Here is an 18,275-nt window from a genome sequence, read left to right on the forward strand (position 1 = left end):
AGTTAAAATACATAATTTTCAACAATAAATGAAAAACCAACGAGAGCATAGCGCAATGTTACTGGTTTTAATACGAATCGCAACAAATCGTGTAAGTCGTTTAAGTGAAGTAAAAGGAAAATTCAACATTTTTGACCTTCCCCTAAAGTAATTGTATTGAATATTACGAAAACCATTCTTCTCATAAACAATTTAGAAAAAAAAAATGTATTTCTATTGCTATCCCATTTCGAATTTATGTGTACGATGAGTATAATCAATAGAATGGAAAGGTAAATTGAAGAAAATAAAAGGAAATCGAATCGAAAGAATGGAAATCTATTAGCTGATTCGTATATTGTGATACGACGAACGCGCTTTTTATTCTCAGTATGACGAAATATCGAAGTGCTTTTAAAAAACAAGTTTCCGCTAGACTTGGCACGGCATAAATAAATTCTTCCATTCGTTATTGCAAGACGAGTAAACATTTTTTTTTCTCTAGCAAATTCAATTTTTCCCTCTCACCAGATTGCATTTTTCATTTCACTTGATTTAATATTAACAACACATACCTAAGTGCCTAGATCGACAGAATCGAATAGTTCGCATTGTCTGGGCCATCATATGCATCTTTTCAAAGTTAACGAGCCCATCCAGACTAGTTTTGTTCCCTTCATGTGCAAACGTCATGTCTTTGAGCAGCAGCGGCATAAAGGGAATTACGGGGGGCTGCAGTTTTCCAACGAATACTCTGAAAGATAAAAAGAAACGAAAATCATTTTTAAGAAATATTTCCATGAAAAACTGGTGACATTCCTCAGATGTTGTAAAAATTTCTCATCCGATTTTAGATAGAAAGTTAACAACCGAATCAACACGAACAAATTTTTATTTTCTAAAACATAACTTCCATAACCCTCCGATTTTTCTTTAAATTTTTCCTTTCTTGAATTTCTTGAGCGTATTATTTTCGCACACACGCGCTCCGCTTAATATTGTGCCCCAAACTCTCGAAAGCTAAGCGAATTCACTACATATAGAACATATAAAGGACACTCACCTATACGCTCTGTGGTTTCTACTCGGATCAATCAATGCCTCGAACTCAGCAAATAATTTTCGAAATTTCGATGGTAATTTATCCCACGACTGTTGTAACCGTGAGCACGCTTGATTTGCTAATCCCATTACCACAGCAAAAAATGCATTGAGATTTTGGTATTCCTTGCAACTAATGGAAAATGGAAAAGTTTGATTCAGTTAGACACACAGCACATAGCATCTGTATATAATATATCATGGGTAAAATTTATTATAAACTTGTTTATTTCTTATTTCTCTGTCTTTTATCAAAAATTGTAAAATAGAAGAACGCCAAAATGGAAAAAGTTGGGATGAAAAGTTTTCCTTAAGAATTTAATGGTTTCAAGTAATTTGATGCTATTTTTAACTTAATCATTTGGTCACTAACCCCATGATCTTAAAATTCTTTTCGCAAGCAAATCATTCATATAGGTTTTTGAAAGTTAATTTGTTTCATGTTCTGAAAAAAAAAGCGTTTTAAAAATGGGTGATTCCCTCAGCGAGAGAGAAATTTTCGACATTTTCTCAGGAAGGGTTAATCATCTGTTATCAACAACGACAGAAATAAGCAACTGACCAACGCACTTCAAGCAAAAGTGACAACTGCCAAATAGAGTACTATTTTGAATGAGATGGTTTTTTTACAGTGTTTTACAGTTTTACACCGTCAAGTTTCAGTACCCTATTTAGAGTACCACTCATGCTTGTGGTGGTTGTCGATGGCTGGTGTTCTTGTATACCTACTGCAAAACGTATGCAAAAACTATGGAGGTAAAAGATTTTTTTTAAAGTATCGCGAAAAAGAATTAATACGCTTTCCGTTTGTAATAGGTAAACATTTGCTTTATAATTTCGTTAGAAAATGTCTTATTGGAAAACGAACGCTTGTAGGAAAACGAAGAAATACATCGTTCCTAGCATTGCATTGGTTCGTTTTTTTGGTAGTGTGAGGAATGATGAAAGATTTACAGCTTCCTTCGCATTATTGATTCATTCATTCATTTATTGTTCATTTTCAGTCGACTTAATAATAAAATTTAGTTTATTCTTGAGTTTGAAGCAACACCATTCTTTGTCATCTTAGACTTGTTCATTTTCCATAGTTATTCGATAATCATTAGGTGAACATTTCAGAATGGAAATTCCCATATTTATGTGTTTCACAGTTTTTAATGGTCTATGTCCAAACTATTCAACCGGAACCGTGGTGTACCGTATAGTATTGATCTTATCACAAACATTTTTTTTTTATTGTGTTGCTTGCATTTATGGAAAATTTAGCCTTAGGTACCTAGTGTGTGCACAAGCACACACAGTAACCATTTTATGTAATACCATCGATTCGTTGCATTGAAAACAATTCTATGGAAATGTTGAAATAAAAAAAACTTGTTTATGAATTTATGGAAATAGGTAAATGTTCATTCACTGTGATGCAATGAAAACTGCTCTCACATAATTAAAAAATATTGTTATTGTTGCAACGGGGCATAAAAAGTGATAAATGTTGGAAAATAATGGGTAAAAAATGATGTTTTATTGTCTGCCACTTTTTTATATAAAAGCGTAGACCCGTCAACAGGACAATATGTTTGGAGCGATTCCTTTGACCTTTGATTTTTGAGCAAAAACATTAATTTCAATATTCCAGGTTTCTCGAGAGCATCTCTACACTTGTGAATTCAAACGGACAATTTAAATTTAATTTGAAAATAAATGCGTTAAGTATGCGAGACAATAGGCACATCGGTATGTTTTCATGTAGCGAAAGTGCAGACATCAGACGATTTATTATTAAATTTTTGGAATCTCGGTTGAAAGAATTCATCATCAACGAAGTTCGGTTATTATTAAGTTAATATGAAAGGAAAATAATTTTTTAAAAGAATTTTCTACTTACTAAGCAGCTAATTTAATAAATTTCCTGAGCAACGATACCCGTTTGCTCAAACTTTGCGTTGAAACGATTTCCGTAACGATCCAATATTGTATTTCATTAAAGCGTCGTATAAAAACGTCTAAATTGGCTGTTATCTGTAGAGAGAGAAAAAAATGAAATAAAAAAGTAAGAAAAAAAAGATTAACATCAATGGTTTAATTAGGTTGTCCGTAATTAATTTAATAACAGGTTGTGTGATGTTTGGATAAGGGAAAAAACGTGAAAAACGAAAAGCCGAAAAGGTGCCTCAGCACACAAAAAGATATACAGATAAAAGGAGGGATAGAAATTCGAAGAAATTATTTTTATTGGATTCTTTGGGGCTTTTATACAGAGCGAATAAAACGATGTTGTGCGAATGATAAATATTATGTTGATAAACACTCATTTGTTTAAGCTTATCTCAACAAAGAGGGTTTAATAGCTGTAAGTTGAGTCATAATTCCAATGTTTATGCGAATGTGATGTGATGTCGCTGAACTTGTGTGCGTGCTGATGTGTAAGTAATTCCGTGTATTTTATTCGCTTCACTTGACAACTCCAGCTCGTATACCATATTGCAAGTAATTCGAAAAGTTAAATTCTCTGGACTTGACCAGGAAAATCGTCATGATGGGTGTTTATATAGACACATAAAACAAATGATTCGTTCAACTATGGAGGGGTGATTACGTGTTTGGAAGGAAACGGGACAGTGCTCGAGGTTGGAGGATGACATCACACTAAATATTAAACGAGTCATTCAAATTTATTGTTAATGGGTTGTTGATGTGCGGTGCATGCTGTTGAATGTGAACCTTTATCAAGGAAAATTGACAGGATTGTTGCTATTTAATGAATCGAGTAATGGCTGGAAATGAGGAGAGAAATTTCTATTCTATTTAACGTCATCTATCCTAAGCAGACCAATGACTTTAGGGCAGTACAAAGCATCAACAGTTTAGTACGGATAATTTGATATCAAATATTATTTCCGTGAATGGTAGGTAGGATTGGTTTGTGTGAAGTCTACCGTAGCTAATTCTTTTGATAAAATGGTTTAGAATGACGTGATGTAGAAGTGATTATTAGAATTTCTAACCCAATTTTGTTACAAGTTAAGTACTGAGAGATATAACGTTGGTTCTAAATATAAATCCTGCATGAACGCCTTATTTACCTTCTACACAAATTATTTACACCTTCGCGCAGCCACGTTTGTAGCTTTAATAAATTATATATGAGAAATGGTTTATTAAAAAATGGAAAATATCGTAAATAGTCTTTATTATACAATCCCCTATTCTCGAATAAAACACTCCCTTTTTAAAACTGAAAATTTCATAAAGCTACTCCTCCACACGAGCTACATCTACATACGTATGATAAACTAAAAAATATGACAGATATGAGTCTCAGTACTACTTCAGAGTCATTTCGAAGTAACCTCGACGCTAATAATAACTAATCAAACAACCATTCTAAAAACAAGATTTTCTACTCATTAAAAATTTATTTTTAGACAAAAGCATAAAATCAGCTTAGCTTACGCTAAAAATAGAAATCAAACACCCCCATAAACACCACACGCCGACACAACCATGCTCTCTATCACAGCAATGTACTTACAGCTTCATATTCAGTAGAAATTCTTTCATTTATAATTAGCATTTACAACTCACCTTTCCGAAATGATGTCTGCCAAATGTATGATACAATAATTCGTATTCATGAACAGCCCAAAAGAGATCCCAGTCGAACAGTGTAATATGATATGCTACTTCTTTGGTACTTAGTCCTTCCAAGTCCATATCAATACCATCTGTGGCACCCTCCTGTTCCGGTAGTGGTGTCTAATTAATGTCAATGTAAATTGTTCGTTAAATAAACATTTAGCAAAAAAGAAAGAAAGAAATAACACAAGAAAACACATCCTACCAAAGCGTCTATGTGGTCCTTTGGTGAAACGAATATCCGGCCGTTTAAGCACAAAGCTGAAGACATAAAATATTTAATATGACATTCTTTCCGTTTTCATGTAATTTATATTGGTTGTTATAACCTGTAGGTACGCTGACATCGTAATCTTTGAAAACGGTTCGTTCGCCATTCGATTTAATTTCAACGAGCAGTAGATCTTCTGTGGCTCGATTTAATTGTAACTTATCGGCCGCACATGTTTTTATTACTTCAGCTGTTGTGCACATGGGAAATCGCAATGTACAATAAGTGTGATCTGCACAGTAGACTCGAAAAATGACTGGAAAAAATCAATAAAACGTTAAATTCCAACGTCTCACTCATTTGGGTCCAATAAATTATACGAAAAAGGGTCAAATTGTACGGTCGACTGTACAAACTGAATGGTAATCCTTTTGCTATCACGGGATCAAAGGAATATTCAAGTAACTACTAATGTAGCCTCTCATCTCTCAAAAAGGTCGAGTATTTGACATTGAAATTACAAATTATTACACTCACTGTCATCGTCTGGACGAATTATAATTCGGCTTTGAGTTAGATTTCCACTAAACAAACATATTGGCTGGCCATTTGGAGGCAGCTTCCATTTCTGGTTTTCCGAATGGAGATGTTTATCGTCCTGTAATGATATATTCATTTAGGCATGATTTTATGATACCGGCCGTGAACGTTATTCGTATAATTTTGTGTAAAATATTTATGCTTGTCAAAAGGGGTTTGTTTAAATGAATTAATTTATATTGAGTGTTTAACATGGGACTTGGGTGTTCTTTTCGACAATATGGTGAAGGTCAAATGTCACATAAATATGGATAAGTTTCCATGCATATTTAAACGAGGGGACTTTATGTTATTGCTTTGAAATTCGGGAAGTCACTCAAGCAACAAAGTATATTTAAGCTAAACCTCACTTCAGCCTCGTACTTTCAAACTCATTTACCTGATATCTTGATAGTTGTGTCAGCACATGATGCATAATACCAGCCTCCTCTTGCAAATCTGGGTCAGCATCAACTTCACTCGCCAACTCCTACGAGATTAAATTATTTTTTTGTGATAAATTAAATGTGAAAATAAAATCCAGACATAAAACGCTACGTAATGAAAATCTTGGGAAATCTTGCACGAGAAAAACCGTTTCCCAAATTTCCGCGAAAATGCCAGCCTAATATTGAACAATGAATCACCTCAATAAAATCAACGGCTACTGGATCCTCGAACACAGCATTTCTCACAGCAATAACCCACTTCTGAACAAATTGTACAACACGTTTCCGACAAGTTATCAAATATTCACGATCCTCTTGACTTTGAGATTCTTGGTTATCGACATAGCTATGAAATGTGTTTACGGTGAATGTTGCGTTAAGGAAAATCATATATTTTCTTTCCAATGAAAAGTTTTCCTTGTCGAACACACTTTTGATGTATTACAATACGGATGAAATTGATTTAGAGGGAGCGTGATGTTATGAAAAAATATGATTTCTATTTTCAGTAAACATAAAATATAAATCGTGAAATGTATAGACCGTTGACTGAAGGCGACTCTTAGATTAAAACGTTGGTATGTGTTTGTCTTATTTATTATAAATTAGTCCAGTTTGATTCTTCTTGCTATACCATTCGTTATGTTCATGCTCTATTGCTCACTTAAGTGAAAACAAGTCAGCTAGCTGGGTCTTTTTCTTCTGAATTTTATCGCAATTTTTATTTCAACTAAAAATTACTTCGTCACACATGTAAGCAAAATTTTCACTTGTATGAGACACTTGAGACACCCTGCAACCGATTTGGTCTATCTACGATTAGATGCAATTTTTTGTTGAGGAGTTAATACCGAAAAATATGGGGTCAATATATGAATATTACACCTAAGTTTCGTCGATGATTTGTGTAAAACTACCCCCATACAAGACTTACAGGATTTTTTACTCTTTTTTTTTTGCATAAATCTGCACTTTTAAAGGAAGTAAGAAGATGTACCCAATGAATGAAAATGACTTCAGATATATCATCCTTGGAAAAAAATTTGATATTCACGTGTTGAGTACCTTGTGTATATGAGGTATATGACCTGGTATGTAAGGAAAAGCTAAGAAGATTTTCAGCTTCATTTAGTTTGAAGGGTTTAATGTGATGCTAGTAGCGTCGGTGCTGACACTCCCCTTCTATCACCCGAATTTCAGCCATAAAATTCACTACACAGCAGTATATAAACTGACAAACACAGACTCAATATTTTCCAATAAATCGAAATTTAGCTAATAAAAACGAAATCAAATTTCAAACTTGAAAAGGATATAAATTTGCTAATTCGTCAATCAACATCGGAACGGGCATAAACACAATATGCGTAAGCAGAAAATCGTCCAAAAATGGGTCATTCGGTCCCACTTGTCCACCCAATCGTGTTTCCAGTAAATGTTCCAGCATTTTCTGCGGCGTACCAGACATAACGGTGTACCTAAATGAACGACAATTAAATCAAATCACAAACATTAATTAAAAGAGTTAATTTTTAATTCAGATTTGATGAGTTTTCGCGTGTATCTAAATTAGAAAAAATAAATATTTGTTGGATGAAATGATGCTGTAAAATGATAAAATGCGAAATTGAGGGTGCAAAATTGTGAACGTTTCTAATTAGACCATTTTATACAAATCTGGCAAATTAAATTCAAGCTAAGCAAATGTTAATTTAGTTCTACAGAGCTATATGAGACGACGACGACTATAATTTGATATATTACGTGTTAATTATGTTTGCTTAGCACGCAGTCTATTTAGTACGATGAATAGTTGATTGGTATCATTGAATTTTTACTTGAACTTTTATTAAATTACAAACTTTTGATTTATCATTTATATATACTGAGCTTTTTCGTTGAAGAACAGCGAAAAGAAATTTAGTTCGGAGGATAAATAAAAGTTTAAATCCAAAGTTTTCCTTTTGCTACTTCAACTTTTCTTTCCATTTTGTTATTATCATCGACAATTTACTTAAATGGAAAAATTGCGCTAGGCCTTCATCCCGAAATTATTTGCTTCAATTAAGTGTCACAATTCAATTTGTGTGTGGCAGTACCAACACTCTTTTTTATTATCCTTTTATCGCGTCATTTCAACGTCGTATATACCATTTGACCTACTAACATTTTGCACCTGCTAAACCTCGTTGAAACAACACCATATAATTCGATTGTTGTGTAAATAAGGTTCATAATGGAAAATAAACAGCGACCAATCATCCTATCTATATTATGTAAACGAACCAAACAATCAATTACTTACATGAACAACATTGATTACATTCGGAGTATATGACTCGATTAGTCATACATCGGTAAATGAAAGCATAATACTGTCCACTGTCGAAGTGTAGTGTTAATTCGAAAGAAACTACCTGTATATCAACTGGACACTTTGGTTATGGTTGATAACTAAATGACATACAAAGAAAATTGTTTTCAACTTGATGTTTATGGAGTCTAAACGGATATAGCCATAGCCATAGCCAAGTGACTAAGCAAAACAATTCAGATAAAAGCAACTTGTGGTCCGTGGTTATATGGTAGGTATCTGTTATGTTGTCATGTGCAATGCATGTGTTGTGTATACAGGACTTATACCTACATTTCACGAACTATTTACATAAATTTTGATAATTTTAGCCAGGATTTACCGAGAAGCAACAACGGAAGTTTCCAAATATTCGTGCCAAAACTCATATTTGTAGTTCATAATTAACTACGTACATTACAGATGCCTTGCATTAATTTACATTGCGAGCTTATATACTATACTGCATAATTAACCATAAATTTTCATATACATTTCATGTCACTTCCCTAATATGTAATGATGTAATGTATACGACGGTACAATGTACTTATGCTTTGCCGGGGCTTTTGCAATTACCTTTGTAATGTAGAGGTCTGGCAACGCTATCATTACACTTTACAAAACTTATTTCAACTTAATTTTGATATAATTCCTTTAAGTCATTTCAGGTGAACCACAAGAGTTCTAAAAAGACGAATAAATAACAACAGAACATGTTTGCAACAGAAAGATCTTTTGTGAAAATTAGTTAGTGGATGATGGAAAGTTCCATTAATTCCACATGACTGACTGGTGAATTTACACCTTCTTATTCATCGATGATGGTATGAGTTTGTTCGGTTTTTTCTCATTTCAGATTAAGAACGAACGGACTTGTATATCAACAGCATTTTGCAAGTAGAATTATTTCTATAATCCTCACAAAGTTGATGAAATATCCAGAAAGATTAATTCTTTGAGTGTGTTTCGTTTAGTTTTGTTTTTGATGCATGCTTTGTTGCAAATTAGTTAGGATTTCGGGCAGCTTAATCGTATAATATGTTTTACATACAAAAGATTGAACAGCATTTCGAGATTCAGCATTATAATTTGTTTTGTTGAGAGAAAGCAAAGTGGTGAGATATCGCAATAACATATCCCTATAAATTATATCTCTGCAGTGAGTGTATGTTTAGATGTTCAGCTAGTTAGTAACTGTTTTTATCTGCCTAGAACAATAATTTCCCGCTTATCCCTCTAGAGCTTTTTTGTTTATCTCGGTATATATGTTCTCGGTGTGGTCATTACGGTTCTCGCCTTCGGCTCGACCAGCAATGCCCACAAGTCTCGATAACAATTTTGGCATGACGTGCATTAGTAGATTATTCACCTCTGTCCACAAGTTTATTTAGACACTTGGGGAGTTATTGCAAGAGCCGAATTCTAATGTTGTAACCCCAAGACCCCAAGTGTCTAAATAAACATTTGGACAGAGGTGGATACGCTATTTTATCTACCGACGGCGGAATAATTGCACTTTTTCACTGCTATTATTTCACCTAGGTAGATAAAATCTTTTTATGTTTTGTAAAAAGGCATCTTGGATCGTGGAGTGCCAAACTAGGTACCGGCGACTCGATCCTAGATACCATTCCATAGTGCTAGTAGTTCTTAGATTATTTATGATGTAATCCAATTGAAATTATAAATCTCGGATCGAGGCGGATATTACAGTTGTTGCAACAATTTAAAGGACAGCAGCGAGAGTTTTGCAACTTTTTCAGCAAAAATACAGCATTAAACTCAAAGCACTTTCCGCCGGAATTGCGTAATTTTCTCGAACGAGGGGCAATGAGGTTTACTTTTTACTCTCTTTATTTCAATGTATCATCACATCATCTACCATTTAATATTCTCCTAGGTAATCCCGGTAATCCTCTTAAGTTTATTATCCCAGTTGTACCGAATAAAATTCGGATCAATTTGAATTAGGAAGCAGTTAAAGTTACATGTCATAAACCACTCGCTGCATTTACATCCATACATAATATATAATACAACATGTCATATACACAAATCGAAATAACAAACCTAATTTGGCTTTGCGAAAAAAAATACGAAGAAACTTTGCGACTACACATCAATTCGATTCTTTTACGTTTGTTTTATTCCAAGCATTTCCATAATATTTACATAACAATTCCAAATTCAAATAAAAAAGCTCTTTCTATTTGTTACATCTCGCATAATCATTCAATGTCTATAGATTTACGAACGTAAGGTTGCCCGATTTTTGTTCGATTTAGGATATTTCGGTCTACATAAGAATCGTATTTCTTGTGAAATGGATTTTGTAGATTTTCCATATTAATTTGTGTTCTTTTGATTACGGTTAACATCATTTGCCGATTACTAAATCAGTTTAAGATTTCTTTCCTGCCGTATGACGACTGTTATATTGAAACAAAGACAAAATTTTAATGAGATGTTTTCTTTATGACAGAAACGTTTCATATTCTTCTATATGGGAAGGTCAGTTATTAATTGATGTAATTTGAGATTTTTTTAATAAATTGCAGGAAAATATTCACAAATTTCAAAACAGTAGATTTGTCATTTGTCCCGAAATGCGGAATAGTAATTTTCTCAAAAAGTACAACTTTTGTTGCCGTTATTGACTTGGTCATAAATGCTTTTTAGGTACACAATGTATACTGTCACTCGCAGCCACAGGCTTAGCTACACATCTGGTGCCTATATAGCTATTTACGAAACAAGCTGCGAACAGAATTTGTTTTTGTCACTAGATGTGAAGTTATCAAACGAGCGAAGTGAGCCAACTTTTCATTGGTTTCTTTTTTTTAAAGAGGTTGTATGTGACTCGGTGTACAAAAGTGTTTGTGTGCAAAGAGGCTAAATCAGGAGAAAAAATCCGATATTCGGCCAGTGGACATGAAGAAAGATTTTCTTATTTTGAAGCTTTAAGCTGTGCAAGAGGCATTGCCAATAATGGTCTTAGGCGAGCTTACTACTGAATCTACTACTTCATTTGATGTATGTAATTTCAAGACACTGATTTCAAATCTTCAAACCTATGTTAGGATTCGCATCAGCCACCTCTCGAGTGTAACTATATGACAAAAAGTATCTTTTTCGATTACGCTCAGAATCGAGAGTTACGGAAGTGTGAGTCCCGGAACGAATAAACGAAAACAAACATAATCCCGCAGCCATCATGTGGGCTAATCAAGTTAGTTGTTGTATGAACGGTCCTTGTTGATGGATACCGTATCATACTTAGTCACTGCACATCATAAGTGCCAATTACCATAACACAACATCGTAAAATAAAATTGAATGATACTTGAAGTTTGCAATATTTTAATATGATGACTAGACGTTTATTGAACGGGAAACGTTCTCTCATTTGAAAATGTTGCTGTTGGAAACGATAAAAAATGAGATCATAAATCATCACAGTGGAAAATGTTCAATGGAAATTATTTTCAATTTGACATAGACAAGTGTTCTTCTTCCGTATTTAGTCTCTCTAAGCTTAATGATATTATGAGAGATCATACATATTCGTCATACTTGGCTTATGAAGTCAACGCGTGTCTCAGTGTCATTTGAACTCTGGATTCCTACAGATATTAAATGTTGATGCAGTATGTCGCAGTATGTAGCCATGTCGGTATATCTCTTCAAAATGACGATTAAACGCAAATAATCCCAAGAAATAAATAAATTGCCAAGATTCAGTTTCCAGAGAAAATGAAAATATTTCAGAGCTTGAGCAACGCCTTGTAAATCAGTTTGTATCCTAATAAACGTGTCTGAAGCACTGAATTTATTTGGATACGAAATTTTTGGGTTTACCCAGTTACACACATCGTATGTGATATGTACGTCACGTTGTACTTTAGTACCACAATAAAACCGTCTATCATTCACTCGAAGGCTAATGTTCGTAGCACTACGAAAAGTTTTTACCCGTTTCTATGTGCAAAAGGTGTCAGATGTTGTCGGTAAAATATGAGAGTTGTTCAGATGTAGCCACTCAAAAGAAACACATGCGAAATAAATGATTCGTAGGATTAATATTAAGATTTTCATACGTTTCTATGTGTGGAATATTCGCTCATACATGAGCTGTTGGTAATTTAGGTCTTGGGGAAATGTGATGCTTGAAATGTTCCATTAACGTGACTACATGAGAATGAAAAGGTCATTCACTTAACGATAAAAGATATTATTATGTTGTCATAAACGAAGATTTCCCACAAGATAGAGAAAGTCTAAAATTTTCGGGGAGTATAGTAATTGCTGAAACTAATTTCGTTTTAATGACAAAAGTTGACAATGGGCTAATGAAGGTGTAGCATGAGAAAAGGCTGAATGTAATAATGATCAAATTAAAATTTAAATCTCGTCCTTCCAGCATAATTTCCAACTTTATAAATATGAAAATAAATCAATAACATACTTAAATGCTGAATGTCCTCGTTGTTTGGCAACACGTTCTAAAACCAGCACATCTTTTCCATGCTCTTGCAGTCGAAGCGTATTAGCTTCAACGTCTCGTAAAATTCGATTAAAATGCTCCTTATCGACGCGCAATAAATGGCAATTATTTTCCTTTAATACTATCGTTGCAGCTCTGGATTAGGAATTTTATTGTATTATGTTAGTAGGGCAAATTATTAATTGATTTTAGTTTTAAAATTAAATCAATGCCGTTCTTATGTGATAACAAAATGTTTGTCTTAATTGTGAATTAAGTCGTGCTAATGAGAAAATTCAAGAGAATTCATAGCACTACATAGAATGAAGGTAATATAACCAAGTGTTATTGAATAATATTGTTAAAAATAAATGTTTAAGATGACCACGGCCGTAAAAAGTTTAATAAAATGCTTAGAAATATTAGAACAAACGAGACCTTAACACTGTAGGTAAAGTAGATCGAGAACCTGAGTGTATATCAGTCCCTCATATCATATGTGGCGAGTCATATGGTCATAGTTTGAAACCTATGCCGGATATGAAAAACGTTGTTCTACGACTTTTATTTTTATGATCGCTACGAGGTTCTAACGAGGATAGGTATAGTGTCTATCTCAGTAGTTAAACATTGTACCAAATCAACGCACTTCAAGCAAAAGAGCTTCGAGTGACAGCTGCCAAATAGAGTACTATTTTGTATTAAAATTTCTTCCAGATTTTTTTCGACTTTTAAAATTGTCCTCCCAATAAACATTTTAGTTTTAAATTTCATTCGTCATTTGCGACCAGTAAAACTTTCAATTTGACACTATTTTGAATGGAATTTTGTAGATAGATGACAGATGAGGTATACAGTAAATCTATCCTCGTTAGGGCCTTCTTAAATCTAAAATTCGTAGAATAAATGTTGTTCGTATTGGCATAGATAGCAAATCTTGGCCTAATCAGCGACTGACATGTACACACGCTCTCGGTCTATAAAGAACATTAAGAAAATATTGTAAAATCTAGAAAGACTTCAACATTGGATTTCATTAACATCGCTCAAAACTTTGAAAACTTTCTGCAAATATTCTTAAGAGCCAATTAATTGATTAATTACCGAAATTCTACGGAAACTTTTATATAAAAACGGTTTTGCTGAATATTAAATGAAAAACGTTTCCAGGAAAAATTTATTGAATTGATTTTGCTGAATTGAAAATTTTTCATTGCAAATAGCTTCCAATTTGTATAAATCATTTTATGAATCGCGACAACTTAATGTGATTAATAATCCTATAAATCGATGTGATGCGACTTAATACGACTTATACCAAAATTCAATTAAATAATCATCATTTGTTTGTTATCACACAACAATGGCATCCATTAAAATGCATTGTTAGCAACAATTAAAATTAATTAAAAGCAAACAAAACGCGAATTTATGAATTTTTTTTCGTTCGTTCCCAAAATAGTATTCCAAATTTTGATAGCGTCCTCGTAACAAAATTTATGGAATAAGCGTACACACAAAATTCTATTTACCTTGGAGCGTCGTTGATAAGAGCTAATTTGCCGAAATCGTCTCCCTCCTTCAGTGTGGCAACTGTGCCTTTGCCATGAATAACAACATCTACAGATCCTTTAAGCAAGATATACCACGAGCGACCTTCGTCTCCTTGGTTGAAAACTGGATGAATATAAAAAAGGAAAAGAAATTTCATGAAAATATCCGACTAAAAGGAAAACGATAAATAATGGCAAAATATTAGATGAGACAATGATGAGGGGAATGGGATGGTTTAATACGAAATTAGTGTAACGTGAAAAATATGCTTTCGATTCATTTTTATGCTACGAAAATTGGTGGGATAATATAATTGTAATGAGGAAAACAATATTAATGTCAAACTTTCTGATTAATATGATTAGACGATGATAAGGATGTGTATCTTAAAGTGATTTTACCGCTTATAATAAATTGGACATTTTGATGCCGTTTAATTATCTATAATATCGTACGAACTGTGAACTGTGAAATTGATGATTGATTATACTTACGTATTGTACCAGCTTGAGCATGAGATTCAAATACAATGATCGATGCGAGTTCTCGTTTTATTGATGTCGATAAATGCGATAAAGCTGCGATATGTAAAAGTTCCTCGAATACCAATTCAAGTTCTTCTTGCGTTCTTTCGTGAGACCTATTATCGAGTAGAATTGAAATGATTTTTCACATTTAAATCTTGTGAAGAAATAAATTAAGACATAATGTACTCTCCACCCGGTGGAAGGAACTGTCACCAATCCTATAGTGATTAGTAAATCTGTAAATACAGATTTTAAACTATCGCATTATGTTTACACTACATAAGATTTATTAACCAGAGCTCATCGTGCATTTTTTGACGTTGCTGTCGATAACAAATGATGCGGAATATATTCAGTTTGACTAAAGGGAGCTTCTGCCGCTGAGATCTTTCTTGTAAAAGGCACTAATACTGCGCATTGGAAGAACATTTTCCAAATATTTCTTTGACCTTTACAACGCTACTTTTTTATTCGCCGTTTAAATCATTCTAATGAGTAAATATCATTCGCAAACAACAATATTGGCATCAGAAAATCTCTGATTTTGCCATAAAATTGAGGTAAGCCTCGTTCTATATTCCTTGCAAAAGACAAATATAGTTTAATCCCTATCACCACAATTGAATAATTATTTTCTTACCACCGAGCAACTGTTTGGTAGCATGGATTTACATTTATAGCCTAGACTTTTCATTGTTTGTACACGTAATTCAATTTCAATTTCCTCAAAATAAAATTATTTTCTTCTTCCACAGACAACCCGTAAAATGTTTATGACAAGCACAGAGGAATAAGAAAATGAGACTTTTATGTTAAAGTCATTTTTGTCCTGGTTTTTAGTCGTGGAAGTTTTTAATCAATCCAGAAATTAAGTACCGAAAGTTGCACGTATTTTATACTTATCTCAAGAAAGTCGACTTTAAACAACTTAGCTTTACACAGGGTTTTATTATACACCAAATTCAATATAAATTAGTGAACCGATTGGTCATAATGTTTGTTGGTTAACCCGAGACCTGCTTTTTCTTTAATTTTCGGGCATTAATTGGCTTTAAATTATCTTCTCGAGACTGCCTTATACCTTATTCAAGAACTACTATAATAATGAATGAAGTACAAATTAAACAGTGTCGGTGAATAGTCTTTCAAATATTATGAATATAAATTAAAATTCTGTTCGAAATGAAATATTTCTGAGAAAATCCAAGCTTTATTTTGCCCTAAGATAATACCATAAAGTTGGTGAAACAGTCGACTACCATTTTTAAAGTGTGCATGCAGTGCTAACGCAACTAAATTAAAAACCTTTTTCACCGAACTGCATCGGACCAGGAAAAGTTTTAGTTTTGTTATTGTATCAAGTTGATTTACTTTTACATGCCAAATTGCTATATACTTTTCATGTTCTTTTGGCTACTTTAAGATGTAAAGAAATGAAAAACGTTCTTGTGTGGTGAATGACCTGATCTCGATCTTCACACGACAAGTGTGACTTTTCAATTTTTCACCTTCGTCCCTAGTTACACAAATGACAACTGATTCAATGGAGTTTCCCAAATTTAAATATTAATCGTAACTGTTTGTCTATGTAAGTATAGTCTTAATAGTTGAAACGTCGCCCCATCAACATCGGATCGCTCTTAAAAAGAGAGTGATATTTATAGTAATCTGCTCGTACAAAGAGACTGTTACATTTTCTTGTCGTTGCTTTCAATCATACTTATTGAAACCAAAAAAAAAACAACGAACGAACCAACAGACTGATCTTGTGCGTCAATACAACTTCAGAATTCTGTTGATATTATCTTATCATTCGCATTATGTGTTTAATAAACAAAATGTTTATTAATTAGCCTATGAATCACTATTTAAATTGTTGTACTATTCGATTGCATAAATACAAAACAATTAATTTAGTACCCAACCGAGAATCATTTCACATGTTGTGTAGTTCCCTATGTAGTTATAAAGATATTACATAATGCACAACATGTCGATCCAAATGGATTCCAAAACACTTAGCATGACAATATGTTTTCTTATTCAATAAAACTTACGGTTTTCGTAAAATCATTCGCAATGTAGCATCTGGTCCCCTATGTAATAATGTACTTAATGATTCTCTGACATGTTCATTAGCCGCATTAACATCGTCTGCTTGCGGTGGCCCACTCGTTCCGTCTTCATCCACTTTAAAGCGATACAAAAAGCATTTGTCTTTGAAAGGCTGCTCCTTATTTACTGTTTCGAATAAACGAACACATTATCGTAAGAGAGATGTCGTACCGAAACGAGTCGGGGAAATTAAATTACAAATATAACGTACCATGTGATAGGATTCCCTCTTCCAACAAAGCCTGCCACATTCCAGCCGTTTGAGCACGAGTATGGACGATAGCTGATAGATTTAACAACCAATCAACTAGCTCTGTGCCGAGGGCACATTTTCTGATTAATTTTCCCGAAACCTTTGTGATGGTAGGAAAAAGAACCGAAAAGAAGAAGAAAAAAGAAAAACAATCATATAGATTAGTGTTTTTGGTGCAGTGCTTATGGAAATTAAAACAGAATATGAGAATACCATTTTTTCTCTTTTTAATTTTTTTATTTTATTAAGAGGAAACGTAATTTAAAAAAAAATGAAAATAAAAAACAGGGATGGTGCAGAAAATTATTTCTATTTATGCTACATATGGTTCCAGTATGTTGTAATAAACGTAATGAAAATGAATAAATTAGATGCTTGTGACCCAGCTAACAGTAGAGACACGTAAGGTGAAAATAGATTGATGATATAAAACTAACCGAAGGCTGAGTTTACACAACCGTGTAGATAATTTGCTTGATATAGGGGTTGTGACTGAAAATTATTTATGGGGTGTGGAGTCCACACTATGTTATATTATTATTCATGGTAACTCTGGTTCGGTATGTTTTACATGAATGTTAATGTAGTGAAATAAATGAACTGCAAATAAATTCGCAATATTTCAAAGTAAATTTCTGTGACATTTTGATTGATTGATTAGGTATGCATGAGGTGATAGTGGTGGAAATAATTGTTTTATGCAATTGTTTGGAAAAAATGATCACAAGAACCTCGTTCTTTTTAGAAATGCATATCTGCAATACAAACAATGGGTGGGCAATGTCACGGTCAAAGTCATTGTGAAGGTAGCATTCATTTTATAACTAGGCCGTGTGAATTGTATATTGATTTTGTATAAAGCCTATTTGTATAAAAAGTAGTGTTTGCCTCGTTTTTGGTCTGATTTATTTACGTTATAGTTTGACCGGAAAAAATAACTGAATTTAATATCATAAATACAAAAGACAAAGCTTTTGAATTAATCCGAAAAATGGTCCCACCTGCAATTATTTTCGTGTATAAAATACCGTC

General features: G+C 33.3%; 1 protein-coding gene across 8 annotated transcripts in view; it reads right to left on the minus strand.

Annotated features, from left to right (window-relative positions):
- The window catches only part of LOC119081367 (rap guanine nucleotide exchange factor 4), a 67,102-nt gene that overhangs the window by 5,735 nt on the left and 43,092 nt on the right, over positions 1-18,275 (minus strand). For 7 of the 8 annotated variants that reach the window (XM_037190238.1, XM_037190236.1, XM_037190237.1 and 4 more), the window contains 15 exons: positions 17,202-17,343; positions 16,933-17,116; positions 14,843-14,988; positions 14,327-14,471; positions 12,777-12,950; positions 7,272-7,433; positions 6,154-6,310; positions 5,907-5,996; positions 5,465-5,585; positions 5,046-5,243; positions 4,922-4,977; positions 4,666-4,836; positions 2,966-3,099; positions 1,043-1,213; positions 555-733 (listed from right to left, as the gene is read on the minus strand). In XM_037190238.1, the coding sequence (XP_037046133.1) occupies positions 555-733; positions 1,043-1,213; positions 2,966-3,099; positions 4,666-4,836; positions 4,922-4,977; positions 5,046-5,243; positions 5,465-5,585; positions 5,907-5,996; positions 6,154-6,310; positions 7,272-7,433; positions 12,777-12,950; positions 14,327-14,471; positions 14,843-14,988; positions 16,933-17,116; positions 17,202-17,343 (2,230 nt within the window). The remainder of the gene's footprint in view (positions 1-554; positions 734-1,042; positions 1,214-2,965; positions 3,100-4,665; positions 4,837-4,921; positions 4,978-5,045; positions 5,244-5,464; positions 5,586-5,906; positions 5,997-6,153; positions 6,311-7,271; positions 7,434-12,776; positions 12,951-14,326; positions 14,472-14,842; positions 14,989-16,932; positions 17,117-17,201; positions 17,344-18,275) is intronic. The other variant, XM_037190239.1, reaches the window with a different exon arrangement.

This window comes from Bradysia coprophila, unplaced genomic scaffold (genome assembly GCF_014529535.1).
Source record: "Bradysia coprophila strain Holo2 unplaced genomic scaffold, BU_Bcop_v1 contig_358, whole genome shotgun sequence".
NCBI lineage: Eukaryota > Metazoa > Arthropoda > Insecta > Diptera > Sciaridae > Bradysia > Bradysia coprophila.